At 52.6% G+C, this 17,030-nt stretch overlaps 9 protein-coding genes across 9 annotated transcripts; 5 read left to right on the forward strand and 4 right to left on the reverse strand.

The window, feature by feature from the left end:
• Positions 1–42: 42 nt before the first annotated feature.
• Positions 43–1,206, reverse strand: BJY04DRAFT_208430 (HotDog domain-containing protein; the record flags this gene model as incomplete). Its single annotated transcript, XM_073713992.1, has 5 exons — positions 43–382; positions 438–528; positions 606–926; positions 989–1,037; positions 1,096–1,206. 5 exons carry the CDS (start codon positions 1,204–1,206, stop codon positions 43–45), a joined length of 912 nt encoding a protein of 303 aa, XP_073569774.1.
• A 198-nt stretch (positions 1,207–1,404) lies between these two features.
• On the reverse strand, positions 1,405–3,427 carry BJY04DRAFT_228865 (acyl--CoA ligase; the record flags this gene model as incomplete). Its single annotated transcript, XM_073718934.1, has 7 exons — positions 1,405–1,734; positions 1,798–2,120; positions 2,180–2,342; positions 2,402–2,662; positions 2,720–3,085; positions 3,149–3,181; positions 3,248–3,427. The coding sequence occupies 7 exons, from the start codon at positions 3,425–3,427 to the stop codon at positions 1,405–1,407; spliced, it is 1,656 nt and encodes a 551-aa protein (XP_073569775.1).
• Positions 3,428–3,635: 208 nt separating this feature from the next.
• On the forward strand, positions 3,636–5,228 carry BJY04DRAFT_219767 (fungal specific transcription factor domain-containing protein; the record flags this gene model as incomplete). The annotated part of the gene is made up of 3 exons (XM_073716679.1): positions 3,636–3,688; positions 3,742–4,157; positions 4,267–5,228. The coding sequence occupies 3 exons, from the start codon at positions 3,636–3,638 to the stop codon at positions 5,226–5,228; spliced, it is 1,431 nt and encodes a 476-aa protein (XP_073569776.1).
• Positions 5,229–6,751: 1,523 nt separating this feature from the next.
• BJY04DRAFT_219768 (uncharacterized protein) lies at positions 6,752–8,553 on the forward strand (the record flags this gene model as incomplete). Its single annotated transcript, XM_073716680.1, has 5 exons — positions 6,752–6,794; positions 6,850–7,126; positions 7,175–7,384; positions 7,438–7,549; positions 7,630–8,553. 5 exons carry the CDS (start codon positions 6,752–6,754, stop codon positions 8,551–8,553), a joined length of 1,566 nt encoding a protein of 521 aa, XP_073569777.1.
• Positions 8,554–8,810: 257 nt separating this feature from the next.
• Positions 8,811–11,654, forward strand: BJY04DRAFT_228867 (WD40 repeat domain-containing protein; the record flags this gene model as incomplete). Its single annotated transcript, XM_073718935.1, has 3 exons — positions 8,811–8,867; positions 8,933–9,479; positions 9,517–11,654. The coding sequence occupies 3 exons, from the start codon at positions 8,811–8,813 to the stop codon at positions 11,403–11,405; spliced, it is 2,493 nt and encodes an 830-aa protein (XP_073569778.1). The 3' UTR covers positions 11,406–11,654.
• A 738-nt stretch (positions 11,655–12,392) lies between these two features.
• BJY04DRAFT_88437 (uncharacterized protein) lies at positions 12,393–13,794 on the forward strand. Its single transcript, XM_073721229.1, has 3 exons — positions 12,393–12,715; positions 12,781–13,049; positions 13,095–13,794. Exons 1-3 carry the CDS (start codon positions 12,464–12,466, stop codon positions 13,657–13,659), a joined length of 1,086 nt encoding a protein of 361 aa, XP_073569779.1. The 5' UTR covers positions 12,393–12,463; the 3' UTR covers positions 13,660–13,794.
• Positions 13,795–14,319: 525 nt separating this feature from the next.
• Positions 14,320–14,901, forward strand: BJY04DRAFT_219771 (uncharacterized protein; the record flags this gene model as incomplete). The annotated part of the gene is made up of 2 exons (XM_073716681.1): positions 14,320–14,468; positions 14,589–14,901. The coding sequence occupies 2 exons, from the start codon at positions 14,320–14,322 to the stop codon at positions 14,899–14,901; spliced, it is 462 nt and encodes a 153-aa protein (XP_073569780.1).
• A 35-nt stretch (positions 14,902–14,936) lies between these two features.
• On the reverse strand, positions 14,937–16,023 carry BJY04DRAFT_219772 (thioesterase domain protein; the record flags this gene model as incomplete). The annotated part of the gene is made up of 2 exons (XM_073716682.1): positions 14,937–14,948; positions 14,995–16,023. 2 exons carry the CDS (start codon positions 16,021–16,023, stop codon positions 14,937–14,939), a joined length of 1,041 nt encoding a protein of 346 aa, XP_073569781.1.
• A 413-nt stretch (positions 16,024–16,436) lies between these two features.
• Positions 16,437–16,851, reverse strand: BJY04DRAFT_88443 (uncharacterized protein). Its single transcript, XM_073721231.1, has one exon. It carries the CDS (start codon positions 16,767–16,769, stop codon positions 16,551–16,553), a length of 219 nt encoding a protein of 72 aa, XP_073569782.1. The 5' UTR covers positions 16,770–16,851; the 3' UTR covers positions 16,437–16,550.
• Positions 16,852–17,030: the final 179 nt, after the last annotated feature.

Here is a 17,030-nt window from a genome sequence, read left to right on the forward strand (position 1 = left end):
CCCTCCCAAGCAGTAAAACAAAAGAAGACACGAAAGAGGACATCAAATCTTATGTCGCACCCTACCTAGACTTAATAAAGCCCTCCCATTCCCCAAAACAACCTTCCCCTTTTCAACCCTCGTCAAAAACCTCACCTCCTCCTCTCCTTCAACCCAACCCATCTTCCAAATCTCCGTAACCAAAACATCCCCCGGCCGAACCGGCGCCGCAAACCTGGCCTGAAACTCCTTCAGACGATCTGGGTCACTGTCCGCGCAGGCCTTGAGGACCCCATAGCAGGCGGAATTCCACGTGAACAGGCCATGCACAATAACACCGTCGAAACCCATCTTCTCGCCGGCTGAGGGGTCGGCGTGTAGTGGGTTGTAGTCGCCGTTGAGACTGCCTTATTAGTCCTGTATAGCTGTGGCTGGCTGGGGCTGTAGCTCTGACTCACCGATAGAGATAAACCGTTGACTCGGTTGTTTCGACGCGGTGGATGGCATCCGGTGTGCGCGCCGGCGGGTCGAACTTCTCTACAGCAGGGCCTTTTTCAGATAACACTCTTAGCAAAAACAAGTACTGTGTTGTGATGCTCAGCTTGGAATTGGATTGGACTGCTCACCCCGAGGCCCACCCCACCCCCCCTGCCCGGGCAGGAAATACGTCGTCAGGATCGTGGAGTAGACTTCGCCAGAGGGAGCATCTACGATCCGCTGTTGCGTCTCATATGCAGATCCTGACTTCCCCTTGTCGTAGAGTCCGATGACCTTGTTGTGGAGTTCGAATCTGCGCCCTTGGCTGGTCACTGGGAGGGGTTTGTGGATTGTTAGCTTCCGCTGGCCGTCGACGACGTAGCGCCAGTCGAGGAGGGGTCCGGTTGGCGGGTTGTTGAGGGCGTTGCGCGTGTAAAAGTCGATTACTTCTTGATCGGCGTGTTTGAAGGCTGATGGAGAGGTTTTGATTAGGGTGTTGATGTGCTGATTGGGGGGAGTGGAGGGGGTGTACGCAGGATCAAGGGGTACGTTGGGAAGACGGAAAAGCTGGGACTGAGCTCCTGAGATGATGATACCTGTTAGTAGTGGTGATCAGAAGGATAGTGATGGCGGACGCACGTAGAGGAAGTGAAGCTCGTCAGAGGGGACTCCGATGCTGATGGCGAAGAGGACGTCGCGCTTGAACCACGATACCTCTCGCGGGGGGAACTCAAAGCCTGCTACTGCCATTGCTGAGCTATAGACTGGACGATCGAAGGAGAATGACTTGAGAGATGGCTTAGGGATAGTGATTCTGGCCAACAGCCTAAACAAAGGCAGAATATCCCCGGAAGCTGGAGGAACGATCCGGCCCGAGGTTACGTGTCATCCCATGGGTTTTATCTTATGTCTGATATTTGATGTTGATTGACTGACATGCAGTTCTGTCTACAGTCTAGAACGAGCCCCCTTGCGCTCTGTCTTCTCCGCATCACGGAGCACGCGTCTCAGGATCTTCCCACTGGGACTCTTGGGAATGGAATCCACAAATTTGATCCCGCCTCTAAGCCACTTGTGCCGCGCTTTGTGATCTCTCACATGCTGCTGGATGGATTCGCCAGCTGATTTCTGGTCTACGCCAGCATTGGGCTTCGGTACAACAATAGCCCGAGGAGCCTCGCCACTCGACGGATCTTCCACAGCTATCACCGCGCAGTCGCCTACGAGAGGATGGGTAAGAAGATGGGCTTCTAGCTCTGCAGGCGCATCCTGCAGGCCCTATACATTATGCAGCTGTTAGAGGTGGGATCAGCACAAGATGGCAGGACTTGATAGACATACCTTAACCTTGATCAATTCCTTGATGCGGTCAACAATAAAGAGATGTTCATTCCCGGACGGACTCAAACGGAAGACCCCTTCGTCGCCGGTATGAAACCAACCATCCTTAAAGGACTCTTTTGTTGCCCGGTCGTTATTCAAGTAGCCGAGCGCGATGCTCGGTGTGCGGACTACCACCTCCCCTGGTGTATCGTAGGAGCTGATCTCTTTGCCTTCCGGCGAAAGGAGCTTAACCTCAATCCCAGGGAGCAGTACACCAGAAGACCCAAACCAGATGTCATTGTGGTGGGTAAAGCTAACGGCAGTTGATGTTTCGGTGAGGCCTGGCCAATGCGGTTAGCTGAAGGTTGAGAAGATCGCTGGCAAGATTGAATGCACTTACCATAAGCCTGTCGGATTCGGACTTTTGGGAGAAGCTCTCCGAACGCCGCTGCTGTTTCCTGTCCAAGTGGAGCGGCGCCGGTGAAGATGGATGTAACAGAGCTGAGGTCGTGGCTTGAGCATGCGTCCGCGTTCTGCACCATGTTGATGATGATTGGGGGTACCTATATACCCAGAAATCAGATTGGGTTCGTAGCTGCTGGGCGTGGTGATGCTATCTTACCAGGAAAAGACTGCAGATCTTGAATTCCTGGATCGCCGCTAGGTATGTTGCAAGCGTGTACTTGGGAAAGATAATCGTTTGGTCTCCTCTATAGAACCCAGCATGGCAAATGACGATCAGGGAGTAGATGTGACTCTGTGGTAGCAGGCCTAGCGCAACCTCTGGCTCTGCTGTTTCGCGGCTATCGCGATAGTCCTGCTCGAATCCAACTATCTGGAGTGTGTTGGCAATAACGCTGCGGTGGGATATCATCACCCCTTTCTATCGGTATGTTAGTTAGTTGGTAGGTAGTCTCTGTTGCTATGCTCTGTATCGTACCGGAAGCCCGGACGTTCCACTCGAATAACATAGGAAAGCCGTTCGCCTAGCGCCTTCTCCGGCGGTCCATTCCAGTTCCTCAATTTCTGGATAATGCCGCCCTTCCTCAGCAAGCTGCGAAACTGTCTTTATGCTGGTATCAGGTGTGTTCTCTGGAGTCTCGAGCAGGTACACACGACTTCGGGGAATGCCGGTTTTGGCGGCGGCTTGGAGGGCGGTCGGTAGCAGGGAGGAGCAGGTGAATAGAGAGGTAGCTTTTGAATCACGTAGTTGATATACCAATTCATCAGCTGTATATGCCGCATTGGCCATGGACACGACCGCGCCCAACCGGTGGGCTGCCCATAGCAGAGGCGGCGTGTCGATCTATGGCGAGGAATCGATCTGTTAGTAGTAGAAGAGAATATATCCACAAAAAAGATCACCGACCGTATTTACACTGTAGACAGCGGCAACCTTGTCCTATTCCGTTCCGTAATTCGGGCGCCAGTCGAACTCCCCTGCTAAAGCGCGGGCAATCAACCTCACTCGCTCCTTCACCTGCAAGGCACTGTATGTTCTTCGCGTCAGTGCGCAAGTATAGGGATCTAGAGACTTCTCCAAAGGATATCGGCCGTATTGCTCGTTGAGCATGAAGTCGCTCAGGGGAACATTGTCCGGGACTGCCGGGAGAGTGCCCGCCCAGCGTGGCGGTGTCCTGAATGGCATAGTTTCGACGGTTGAGGTAGGAGACAGCTGGGAGGCGATTACAATGTGAAAGTCGAACAAAAGCGAGGGCGCTAGTTGGGTGAAGGGAGGATCATCCGGGGATGATGGATGCCTTTTTATCTTCCCCGGAACTACCCACCCCACAACCTCTCACCTCTTTGCCGAGGGCTGTTTAAAGAAAAAAGTTGGTTCTCGGTGTTTATAAACCATGTCCACCATGATGGAGTGTAAAGAACAGAGGACCATCACGGCGAGGCATGGGTAAGTCCACCTACCTTCAACCGAGATACTAGGACCACGCTCAAGAGACATAGGGGGGTTTCCTTCTCGGAGCAGGCCCTCCGACATATGGCGCCTGTTTATGAGGTCTTGACCACCTCCCCGATCGATCACATGCTCTCTACAGCGCAGGGTATGCTAGGGCCTGCTCCCCCACAGTCCGAGTCGTCCTCCACCACACCGCAGCCCAGTTCGCAGAAATGGCCCCAGACACCTCTACAGGGGCTCAGCAAGACAGAGCTGGCACAGCATCTCGGCGTCCTTGACTTCCCACACAGCACTCTGCGCACAGAGTTCCTACGCGCTTTTCTGCAGTATGTGCAGGCTGGGTTACCGTGCGTGGATGACCATGTCGTGAACTCGCAAAGCGCGCTGTTGGCGTGGGCGGCTTTGTCTGCTTCCTGTCCGTTTGTCCCTATTGCTGCGATACACCAGGCTGGATACTCCACACGTATAGAGGCACAGAGGGCAATGGTGCAAAAATTCAAGGTGGTGATGCTGTTCCTGGTTCTGGGAATATCCGACTTGCTAAGTAGGAATGTAAATGGTCTACGAACTAGGCCTTGAAGATGAACCGATCATCCAAATCCAGTCGCTTCTCCTTATTTCCCTCTGGGAAGAGGACTCGAACGGTCCGAAAGGAGCTGCATACTGGCTTGGCCTTGCAATCTCCACCGCCACGAGAATTGGCTTGCATGAGGATGCGACAGACAGAGATAGCCCATCAAAACGGAGGCTTTGGTGGTGCCTATATACTCGGGACGTGCAAATCGCACTGGCCTACTGCCGGCCTTGCCAGATCACCATCGGGTTATATAGCCCTCTCACCTTGTCGCCTCTCACAAAGGAAGACCTTGAGCCAGTCGAAGGGGAGTCTCCGGGCCACCCCATCTCACAGGCCTCGGACCGACTGCAGCTGGCGACAATCTTTGTCCAGAAAGCTCACTATTACATAGGCATTGCGCGTTGGCTGCATTCCGTGTATGAGACCTCCTGGAAGCTCACTGCCGCCGGGGATGTCTATCAAACCATGACTCTTCGAAAGGAGGTGTCCCGCCTGGACCTCAGAGAGCACCAGCGATCCCTCAAAGCCTGTATACGCGAGATCAATCTCAATCTAGACGAGCCTGGGACTGAGACACACCCAGCTGTAGTCGTGCAGCACATGGCGCTGCGGATCGAGTGTATTTGCTCGCAGTGGGTGCTGCTACCAGCAAACGTTCTGCGCGGGTCGTATGAGTATTTCCCGGCTCAAGCTACTGCGAGCGCCTGTGAGATTGTTTCGGATCTGCGCAGTCTATACACTTCCAAGCTCATACAGTATTTGCCTATGACTTGCATGGCTGCCCTATATTTTGCGACCAGAGTGCTATCGCTGCATCTGGCGACCCGTGAGATGGAGAGAGATGCGAGGAGCTTTGCGAGCCATATGGTCTGTGTGGCGCTGCTGAGAGCCTTGCAAGGAGTCCATCCACTCCCTGATGTCGACAATCCATTGTTTCCGGCTTCCTCCAGGCTATAGAAATGGTTGGGTTGGTTCCAGCCTAGATATGGGTGTGATTGCATACCACGGTCTCCGCGGCATAAAAGCCATCTTAGATTTTTAGCTACGAGCATGTCCTGTTGATGCTGTAATCTCTAGTAATTAGACTTACCCTTTCTAAGGCCAACAAGCTCAGTATCCATTGTATGGTTATCTTAAAGAAATCCCTCTAGCTCTATAACAGGCACTTACAAAAGATCACTAAACTTAAGACTCAAGACCACTCACCATTTGGTGTCATAAGTATCATCATCCCCCCCCATTCAGATGATGACCGCTCGATCGTCGCCTATAGGCCGACGTTCTGGACACCTCTCTGCTCATCGCGAAAGCTGGTAAAGACAGACGCAGCTACATGGCCAACGAGTGCATAGCAACTGCGAGCAACATTATGCAGATCCCCGGAAGGACATGCTTCCGCGGGTTACTATAGCCTACTGCCCAAACTCACGTAGAAGAACGGAATGTTAGAAGATTTTGGAAAAGCTGAGCCTGGTGGTCGACCCCATGAACCTCGACCACCTCCTATTTCAACTACTGTAATACCCAATGATGATGCAGCCCGTAGAACATGCGAAAACACGGTGAATCCCGATCAGTTAACTACATTGGCCCTAGGCATGCGGAAGCATCACCCTAGCATACAGCGTGGTCTGAAGAACAGACTGTCAGCAGGAATCTTCTATCCCCATTTGAACAGAAATCCATGTCTTGCTGGCCATTTATATAACACTAAGGTGTGATTAAGCTGGATGCTGAACGACCACTGCGCTTGGAAGGAATCCTGGAAGATGACCTTTTTCTCCGAGTCTTCCCAGTTTATGCTCCATTATGTATTGCTACTGATCTGGGCAGAGTCTTTGGCACCAGACTATCCTCTTCCCTGATATTGCTAATTTGCTCGTGATGCAAGACTGGAAAGAGCTTACTCCTTATTCTAACGCTGATACCTGATACCCTCCGAGCTGGATGCCAGAGGGAGGCCTCCAGGGCATCCGATTCGACGCGTGGGGTGTACAGCAACCTACAAGCTCTTTTAGTGCCGCGATTTATACCTATGCCGGTTCGGCTAAAGTCTCTGAAGGCGCGTAAGTTGATGGAGTGTGCCGGCCTGCCCGGGATTGAGTTTGTGTCTGACACTTTACCTGTAATTAGCAAGGGAAGTCGCTGTATCGAGTTTGATACGGCGTTGCCATGTGTAGGTAAGCTCTTTTAATGGTTCGTTGCTTGCTGACATGGCTCCGAGTCCCCCAAAGATGCTTGGAAGCCCGTCTGCTGGAATTTCCTGAGATGGCGATTACATGGAAGTGTGCTTAAGCCAGCTTGAAATGTCTCTATCCCCGGCACATGTATCAGTCTCGAGTCTCATGAGGCACCCCCGAATCTCGCACCCCGCTGTGGGGAGGTATCTAGCATCCAATTACCCGGGGAACCGCTATTTATTTATAGCCTGTATATCTGCGATCGAAAGAGACGCCTAAAAATAGAGCACTATTCTGAAAATGGGCTCCCAGGCAGGCTTCCGGGCCATTCTCCCTGAAGCTGGTATGCCCCCTTGAACTGAGCTGATGCGATCCCGCGCTGAAATCCAGCAGACAAGTATCCCCTCTCCGGCATCGACACGAGCGACGTCCGCAAGTTTCGAAAGCCGCCATCGCCGATCCGCGGATCAACCAGCTCTTCCAGACGTGGAACGATACCCTAAAGAAGCCCTTCTACGGTATCACCACAGACGGCAAGAAGAAGGAAAACCTCTACAAGCTCGGCGATGAGTCTGCACCAACAGAAGCCGCAACTATTGCGGCAAACAAGCTCATAGACGCGTTGTCGCCGGATGAAGTGCAGCGGGTTCTGCACGACTTAGCCTCTGAGGACTGGTGAGCTCTTAGTGCCTGGGTAAGAGAGCTGGGGCTGAAGCTGGCTAGGCGGAAGTGGTCCAACACAGAGATTCTTCTATACGACGTCGGACTGCGCCTGGAGGACCTTGAGAAGAACAAGATAGACCTAATCTGGACGCTACTGGAAAAGTCCCTCAGCGAGACCGGATACAACAAGCTCCAGGCGGCGGTCAAGATCAACAAGTTCCTGGGTATCCTGGCGAGCAATCCCATCATTCTGAACGAGCATAGCTACATGTATGAGACATAAAACACCAAGCTGGCGACGCTACTAATGTGATCTGGACCAGGTTCAATCTGTTCGGTCAATCGTCGGTCACGAAGCCCTGGGGATTCTCGCTTTCCGGCCACCATTTGTGCCTACACGTCTCGTTTGTTGGCGAGCAGATGACGATCGGTCCCGTGTTTATAGGCTGTGAGCCCAGGGAACGTTGATTGAAGCTTATAGCTGAAGAAAATGACTAACAAATCGGTCACTTTAGGAAATCGACGATGGCCCTCATCAGGGAGTCGAGCTTTTCCGCTCGGAACTCGCCTTGCCTCTGCAACTCATGCAAGGCCTCCCTAAAGAGCAACAGGCCCGAGCGCAGAAGACCGATAGAATCCACGAGCCCGACGCGCCGGAGTGGAACATCGTCGACCAGAGGCACCGCGGCGGCTCAGGAAGAGACAACGAGATGGTCCCATATGAAGGAGTGGTCGCCACCGATCTGTCCGCGGAGCATCAGGAACAGCTCCTTTCGATTGTCGCGACCTTCCATAACCTGCTCCCAGCCGGTCCGCTGGAGAAGTATCTCCAGCTCGTACGCGATCACCTCCCCGAGACCTACTTTACCTGGACGGGCAACTTCGGCGACGGCGACCCATTCTACGTCCGCATCCAGAGCCCTGTCGCCCTCGTGGAACTAGACTGTCACTCCGGCATCTACCTCACCAATACCACCCCAGCAAAACACCACATCCACACGATCACCCGCCTGCCCAACGGCGGCGACTACCGGCGCGAGCTCATCTGCCTCTGGAAGAAGGAACACGACCGGAAACCCTCAGCGGGAGCCAAGGGATTCGTGCGGCAGCTCGACAAAGAAGAGGAAGTCGACACGGGCTTTCCAAAATACCGGGCGCAGATCCTCTCCTCGAATGAAAGCGCAATCGTCCTCGCTAGCCATATCGGCGAAGGCGGCTGCGGGCCAGGTCTCCATTACCACCACAGCGACCAGATGTACTACCTTGTCCGCGGAACGATGACCGTGCGGCTCGATGAGGAAGAGTATTTTGTCCCCACCGGGGGATTCGTGTTTATCCCCGCCGGCCTGCCGCACTGTAACTGGAATAACGGGCCCGGAAGCGAGACGCACCTCGAGATGATTGTCCCCGCGCTGCATCGGCTGAAGCAGCTTGCCTGAGATGCTTTGCAACCCTGACCAAAACCCTAAGACAGGATATATGTCAATTGGGAGACGCCGCCATCCTTCAAAGGAGCATTGACGCTATTACGGTCAACGAAAAGATTCCCTCTCACGTTCAATGTGCTTCCCAGTATTGGGTGGATCATTTGCAGGCCAGTGACAGCCGTCATCTTGCTGTTGATAATGAACTGGTGCACAGGTTCTTGAAAAACCATCTTCTGCATTGGCTGGAGTGTTTGAGTATAATTGGGAGAATGTCCGAGGGCATTCATGCTGTCTTAAAGCTTTCGGAGTATCTTAGATCGCTACCGGTAAGTCAGGGCCATCCGACCAGCCTATACCAGTCTCAGTTTAAATGACTAACTTGACTGTCTAGTCCGATGGGAGATCCAGTCTATGCGATTTCGTCTACGATATCGGACGTTTTGTGCGTCATTCACGGCCGATCATTGAGAAGGCACCTTTGCAGGTCTACGTGTCGGCCCTGATCTACAGCCCTGAACAGAGTCTCGTTCGGAAACAGTATGAGCATGCGATCCCCAACTGGATAGTTAATCCACCAACCATAAGGAAAACGTGGAGCCCTTTACAACAGTCATTTGAAAATAGAGGATGGACGGGCGTAGCTTTATCACCCAATGGCAAGCTAGTTGCATCGGCAACGGTGGAAATCTGGGATACATCTACAGGAACACTTCTTCATACTCTCGATCCACTAGGTCGCCAGCATACCGTTACGTTCTCTCACGGAGATAGCAAAGAGATAATATCGTTATCTTCTGAAGGAAACTTGAGGAAATGGGAAGTGTCTTTGGGGCGTTTAATCAAGGAGTTGAAGAATCCCGCTGCAGGCCAACCCGCTACTCATACTCAAATCTTTTCCCATGACAAAACTCGGTCTGCCACCTACTTCAGGCTATCAGGTACGCTTCTTGCTTCTTGACATTGCAGAGGGGACAGTCATAGGGAATTTCAAACCTCACAAATCGGAAATCTTGTATTGGGCCTTTTCACCTAACGGTGATCTTGTGGCGACAATATCTGAAAAAGGGTCGGTTCGGGTTTGGAATACAAGTGGTGCTACATTGAACCACGAGTTCAAAATAGATGACAATCGGAAATATCCTATTGGGAGTGTTGTCTTCTCTCATCTTGACGACGTGATGGCGGCTTCTTTGGGTGATAAGATCTTTATATGGTGCCTCAAGGAACATCGTTTTCTCAATTCATTTCCTGCAAAGGCTGTGAAACTGAGCTTCTCATCGAGCAGCAGGTATTTGATCAGCTTTGGAGGCCTCACAGAAGAAATCAACTGGTGGGATTGGACTTCTGAGAACCCCATACCCGCAAGGACAGTTCATACCGGCAGCTTTCAGCACCATCTATCCCCCAATGGGGAGCTGCTAGTATTTGCGAACGAATCAGGCAGCGAGAAGAGGAATCAAATCACTGTCTTGAATTCTGAATCGGGAGGTATTGTTCAAGCCCTTGACGGCTGCACGAGCCCCGCAGAATATTTTTCCTTCTCCGACGATGGGGTTCTTATGGCGACTACTGCTTTCCATGATGTTATCCGTTTGTGGGATCTCACTGGGCCAGTGATTCACGGGCAGCTTGAACGGTTCCCTTTGAGGTGTGTCAATCGTCTCTATCTAGCCCCTGACTATCAAACCGTCGCGGTCATTGGGGACCGTATCCGTCTCTGGAATTTGCGGACAAATACCGCCGGGGAAGAGATCTCCAGTGATGCGTGCTATGAGACCTTGTTTTCTCCAGATGGTGGATTGTTTGCTAGCGCCACCGGTTGGGTGGTTCGGATATGGAGCGTCGATACTGGAGAGACCCTATGCGAGCTCCCGGACTATTCCTCTCCCTTAAAATTTACATTTAGTCCAAAGGGTGACCTCCTCGCCCAAGTCACCTGGGAAGGATCTTTCGCCGACTTGGAACCGTGGTGTGAATCTGAAGAAGACGGTTCTGATGAGCCAACTCCTTCGCGGAATTCTCATCCGGAAGACAAGAATCACTCAATCACAATTTGGGAGAGAAGCGGTAACCAGGTGCGACCAGTGCTTAAGGGTCCTGGGCATAGCATCACCTCCCTGGCATTTTCTCCAGACAGCAAGTTTCTGGCCACTGCAGCGGCATCCGAACGGGGCCTTTTGATTTGGGATCTGATATCGCTGAACCTGATCGAGACCAGACCGCCAATATCGCCCCCTGAGGTTGCCTCTGAGGATCGAAGATTAGACATTGACGACGATAGTATTTCCGATTTTGACATCGGCTACATCGTATGGTCCCCAGATAACACACGCCTAGCATCCATATGTACAGGCGGCACCATCCTTCTTTGGGATACGGCTACTTGGACCTTGACTAGTCATTCAAATAAAGAACACAGCTTTGAGGATTCGATCGCAATTGCGTTCTCCCCGGATGGCAAATTGCTGGCTTCCGCATGGTGCAAGGAACACAAGCCAGGCATACCATATTCATTTCGCGGCCAAACAAAGCTGTGGGAGGTGCAAAATGGCTTACTGTCATTGATCGGAACCCGTGATTTTGCAGCCAGCAAGCAATCCCTGCGCTTCACCACTGATGGCACGGCTATAGAAACGGATATTGGTCGAGTCGACGTTCGGTCATTCTATCCTGAGTCAGAGCCGACCTCTTCTTCGCGGGATCTACGAGTGGCTGAAGATGAATGGGCTGTAGTTGGGAACGAAAAGATCTTGCTGCCACTTGATTACCGTGCTACATGTGCCACAGCCTTGGATGGTCTTCTAATGATTGGCCATGGCTCGGGCCAGGTCTCTGTCTTTCAGGTCAAGGAGCCTGGTAATTGATCCTATTTTTATAGAGTACAATCAAAATCCGATTACGGTCCTCAAGTAATGGCTGTATGATGTAGCTTCCAGCTCTCTGGTAGGTCAGTCTTGACTGGAAGCCTCTGTCTTAGCTGCTGGAGCACTTGTGAATCTTGAGTGACATTCTGTAACAATCCTGAGCTTGTTATTACAAGACCAAGAGCCTCAATATGTCGACTTATGACACGGATGACTGTCTTGACGGTCTAGGGCTCGACATTGACACGTCCTTTGCTCTCAATCTGATAATGCCTGTCCTGTAACCAGTCAAGTTTTGTTTCAGGCTCACCGGCTGTCAATTAATCCTATTTGTGTAGTCTTGATGGGGTGTTCCTTTGGCAGTCATGTTACTGCGTTCTGCAGTCAGCTCCATCGTCCTAAATATTCCCGTTGGCTGGAGACTGATGTTGACAGCAGAGAATAGCAGCAGGTCATCTCGATCCTAATGCGCATTTAGTTGATTGCACCCGCACTGTATGGACTGTGTAGTCTTGATGACCTGGAATCAGAGTTACTTCACACAGAAGAAGACGAAGCTATGTTTTCGCCCCCGAGTGCCCTCGCAACTTCAGGCCGACTGCCACGCCTGCAAAAGCCTCGCGCGTCGCAAGTTTATCGCATGCACAGCTTTTATGCACAGGCGAGTCATGGCCTGCAGGTTAACTATACTGTTTGGCGTAAGAATCGGCGGTGCAAGCCGACGGGGCTGAGCACAGTGGATTCACCCTCTGAATCAAGGCACGATAACCGAGCAACCCCATGGGCTCATTGGAGCCATCGATCCCTCCAAGCCTCCAGCAAAACATCGTTCCTTGGCAGTGGCTGTTCTTGGCCAATGGTTGGATGTTGTTGGCCAGGAACGCCCTGCTCTCGTCGTCTACAGGCCTCAGATCGGGGAAGTCTCGGAGTTGGGCGTAAATTGTCTTGACATCCGGTCGCCCGCTGAACCTCATGGTTGCCTGATCGATTTAAATCAATGTGGCCGCCTACCCCGTGGAGTTGGAGCTGTCCCGTTGATTCTGTCAATTGTCTGCACCATGCGCCTCCATCCATATCTTCTCTCCGTGGCTGCGTTGCCCCTGGCGGTAGCTAAGCAAGTCAATTATTTCGAATCGAATGACTGCGCTGATCCTTCTGGGTTTGAAAGCTGTTTTGAAGACGGCGACTCGTGGTACGCCGACTGCATCAACGAGAATTGCGAGGGACTTGGTGTCGACTGCCACAATGCCTGTGAATGTGCCCGACAGTCAGCCTACGTCAGATGCGCTGTCGGCCACTGCTGGAACAAGGTATGTTGTTGAGTTTCCACAGAGCTACCGACACATTGAATGCTGATAACCCATGGAACTCATAGATCTACAGCTGCGAGTACCAGATGCTTGCAAGCGACAGCGTGACCTCGTGTCTCAATCCCGATCTCAACGGTGTGCCCTTCTGGCCGGCCCCGGACGACGCCAACGGACGCTGCTCGTGCCCGATTGGCAAGGTTACCACTGCCCAAGTCCTCTCTCTACAACTTACCGACCAGTGCGGGGACGTGGGTTCCATGGGCTCGAATGCGGATGAAATCATGGCTTTTGGGATGGCCTGTCTCTGCTGCTCCATCAGCGGCTACCTGTCGAGGTATGTCTCCTCTTGGTGATGGTCATCTCATGCTGACAATCATAGTCTGCCGAACTTCTGCCCCCGACTCGATCCCGCCGAGATTGGTATGGAGGGACTGGAAGACTTGATGATCGAGTACATGCCGAATCCCGACTGGACACAATGCGACCAGTGGATGAGCGGATATGACTGTGCTGCCGACTTTGGGGCTCCGGCCGATATCCAGACCTTCTATGGCCCTGGAGAGATTCCTGCGGGCTCCGAGACGATTCGCAATATTGGAGCTCTCACTACCCCTGTCAGTGAGACTATGACTTTCACCATTGGGGGGACTCTCTTTCCCATTACTGCCGTGTCGACCGATGCTTCAGTCCCGACCGGATCGAGCGGTGGCAGTGATAATAGCGACAGCGACGACTCAGGCAGTGGGTCGAATGATAGCACTGGCGACAGTGACAGCAACAGTAACAATGATGCGGCGGACAGCAGCAACAACAGCGACAGCAGCTCAAACGACGAGACGACATCTACCGACCCCCCGGAGGATCTGGGTGTGCATGCAGTGTCTTTCAGCCCTAGTCTGCTTGGGTGCGTGGTGGCCATCATCGGTGTCATCTCCATCCTGTAATCCACAGTAGCTTGTATGATAATGCTGAACAATTTCACTCAACAGTTTTTCTCGTACTGCTTTGACCAAACAAATCCGGGCTCCTCCTATTACCAAAGGAAGCTTGCCACAGGATCCCACTAGCCTGATCATTAACAACAAGCCTTGGTATGAGTCAGGCCAAGACGAGGCTGCTGCGCGCGGGGGTGGGTACTTAGGTAGCAAGCTACTCTCTTCATCTAACAGACTTACCACTTACCTCTTTCCTTCTGTTCAGAAATTCTCCTCTCTCACCTCTCCATGTCGCCAAACAAACTCCCCGTCAACCTCACCAATGAAGTCGCCAAGCTAGCCAAGCTCTCCAGTCTGCAGAACGCCCTCCCCGGCTCGATGCGAGCCCTCCCTGTCGCTGCCATAGTCGCCGGGGGTGTGGTCGCGAAGATGACTGGCGCGTCCAATGTGGTTGAGAGACACATGATAGGTGGCGATGAACCTCCTCTCCAGCTACAGAAGCCGAGTGGACCGGAAAAGGAGAAGGAGAGTGGTAGTAAGGGGAAGAACATAACGAAGAAGTAAAGAGCGAGAGGCTCTGTGAACAGAAATCTCCACTCTCTGTATCGTCGGCGGTTAGGCGTTGCAACGACTCTCTGCTCTTTTTTTCTGATATTATCCATCATCATCATGGCTTCGCCGTGTTATATCCTCCTTCGCGGCCACGGCAGCAACGGCGAGTTCTTCATCCATGTCTTTTTCCAATCACCCGGTATCGCGAGGCGCCTCCCGACAGCAAAATTCGTCTTTCCCACCGCGAAGCAGAGACGCGCTGCGGCGTTCGATCCGGCAACACTTAACTAATGGTTTGATCTTTAAAGCCTTGACGATGCGAGAAACTGTTGAGATTCTTCGGGGGCGATATTGGCATCAGTGTGCGGATGGAATGACTTGAGAAGGGTGGGAGGTGTCAATGCCCGGGCGTCTCCAGGCGACGTCAAGCACGTTCGCGACCTTCTTGACCAGCCTCCTGTTCAGTTCAACGTCTCTCATCTGCGAACGCCAGTGTTTCTCGGCCATGGCGCCGAGGGTCGGAGAGAATCGTTCAAGCTGCCCCAACGCATGGCTGCAGTTCTGTCGGATGGCTTCGAGATGGACATGGAGTGCAAAGCGTACGACAAGTTCGGCCACTGGTACAACCTCTTAGAGGAGATTGAGGATATGCTGCAATTTGTGGATAAAACGACGCTACCTGTTGTAGACGATGCTTAATCCGTGGCATTATGTATACTACACCTGCTGGTTCGCTATGAGAGCAGCTAATTCTGCTTTGAATTGAGATGCATCTTCAATCAACCTGCTTACCTCCTCTGCTGCCTCTTTCGCTGACCTTTCTCCAACGAAGAAGAAATGATTCCCCGGCACTGGCCTGCACAGTCTTTCCGGAGCAGAGTGTATAAGATGCAGTAACTGCTGCCACCGATCCGAATCCCGCACGTTGCGTATGCCCTGCTTCCCAATCATAGCCTCTAGCTTATACGTCAGGAGAAACCCCCAGCTCGCCCGATCGGCCAGCGCATGGCTCGCATCTAGGATACTGGTCGGTGCCAGCGCAGTTATGAACGGAAGGTTAGCAATATCAAGTACTTTCGTGTCCTCTTCGTGCGGCACATCGTCCTTGACAAACTCTCCTTGCCCATCATACTTCAGTCCCAGTCCGATGAGGTTAATCGGCGTCCCACCCGTGTACTCACGGATATAGACATCTTGAGAAATGATCTCTCGCCCGTTGACCTCGTTCATTTTAGCCAGCTGTCTCTGGAAGACCTCCATATGCGGCGGAAGCTGCAAGTAGCCTGATGGACTACAGGTAATCCCGCGTGAAAGCGACCGGATGCTTGAGAAGCCAGGCGTTGCGGCGAAACCGATATACTGCTGCACATCAAGGCCGAGATCTCTCGCTGCAATGGTGAATGGCACCACCATGTGGCCGCCCATGCTCCAAGATATGAGAATCACCGCGCTTGATGAAATCGCGTGTTCGTCGATGACTTTCTTTGCTGTCGTCGCTGCTTGCAGTCCCCAGTTTGGGATGCGGAAGTGTGCGGCGGTCGCGGGCATGAGGTCTGGAGACGTCTCGAGAGGGTAGGAGAGGGAGAGAACGGCAAAGCCATGCTGGGAGAGCCAGTGAGAGAGGAAGTCGGATGGGTTTGAGCCCTTGTGGCCGCCGTAGAAGATGCGTGCGAGATGGAGGCCGCCGGGGACGCAGACGACCAGTGGGCGTGGTTGCTTGGGGTTCACATTGGCCGGAGGTTGGTAGTGATAGATTGTGGGGAAGCCAGATATGGTCTCGAGGACTTCTCCTGGGTAGAGGGAGTTATACTGTTGGCTCATGTTGTCGATCTGGATGGCAGGTGGTGGTGAGAGAGTTGACTTTGTCTGACGTCCGCACACAGCTTCGGGTTGAATACTGCATATCCAGACTGTGGCAAACGAGACCAAGTTAGGCATTTAAGATGTAACTCTCCCGAAAACAAAGTATTCTGCGGTTTTACTCGGTGTCGAGGAGGTCGGCTACTCACTCTGTTCTACACCATCTTTCACACGGCGCCAGCTACCCACCTCACTCAATTCTAGGTCTCTCGTCATCGCCAAAGCCCATCTATATTTCCTGCAGTCTCATGCCATCCATTTTGTTGGGGTTGTTGGCATTGCTTTCGCGATACGCACCGGGTCAAACGCGTTCTTCGACTGCAGGAAGACCTCGCCCGTTTCTCGACAGAACGACAGCGACTCTCCGCATGAAATGTAAATATGATAATACGGCCTGGCGCGCTTGTCGGAAAGTGTACGATATTTCACCTCAAGCCGATGCTGGCAAATGCGACCGGGGTGACTTTGGCGACGACGAACTTGAACAATTAACCGGTTGCTGCGCCCATGGCAGTCCCCTTATGCCGAGTTTCTACTGCAGCGATCTTGGCACCATACAGGAGTGGAATGCTGAGTCTCTCGATGAGAAGCGCGAAGATGGCGAAGAAATGGAAGGAGATGGCTCTGGTCAAGTGCGACAGCAGGCCAGCCACGGCTCCTTGAGCGACCTCAGCACTTACCACCATACAAGCGGTGGAGAAAAGCATGGGCGGCGATGATTGGATTCATACAGTGAATATGGTAACCAAACCGCCCAGTGGAGGAAGGATTAGCCCAGTTCTGGTGACGATGGTCAGTAGCAGCTCGTTGCATGGCGGCATAAATACACAAAGTCGTCGACAGGGTGTTCCATCAGTCGTGCAATGATAGTGCTAAGGGACAAGAACAGAGTCATGTCTTTTCCTCGGCGGCTTTGCTACAGACCAAGGCACTGTGGCTGTATACAGACCAATGCCGACACCTGTGGT

Source organism: Aspergillus karnatakaensis, assembly GCF_047715665.1.
Source record: "Aspergillus karnatakaensis strain CBS 102800 unplaced genomic scaffold BJY04scaffold_34, whole genome shotgun sequence".
In the NCBI taxonomy this organism is placed as follows: domain Eukaryota; kingdom Fungi; phylum Ascomycota; class Eurotiomycetes; order Eurotiales; family Aspergillaceae; genus Aspergillus; species Aspergillus karnatakaensis.

Bases quoted from the DNA above. Each gene is read 5' to 3' on its own strand.
- BJY04DRAFT_88437 (XM_073721229.1), top strand. From the start codon at position 12,464: ATGCGCCTCCATCCATATCTTCTCTCCGTGGCTGCGTTGCCCCTGGCG. The intron at 12,716-12,780 runs GTATGTTGTTGA...TGGAACTCATAG, and splicing joins TCGGCCACTGCTGGAACAAG to ATCTACAGCTGCGAGTACCA. The intron at 13,050-13,094 runs GTATGTCTCCTC...TGACAATCATAG, and splicing joins ATCAGCGGCTACCTGTCGAG to TCTGCCGAACTTCTGCCCCC.
- BJY04DRAFT_88443 (XM_073721231.1), bottom strand. From the start codon at position 16,769: ATGCTTTTCTCCACCGCTTGTATGGTGGTAAGTGCTGAGGTCGCTCAA.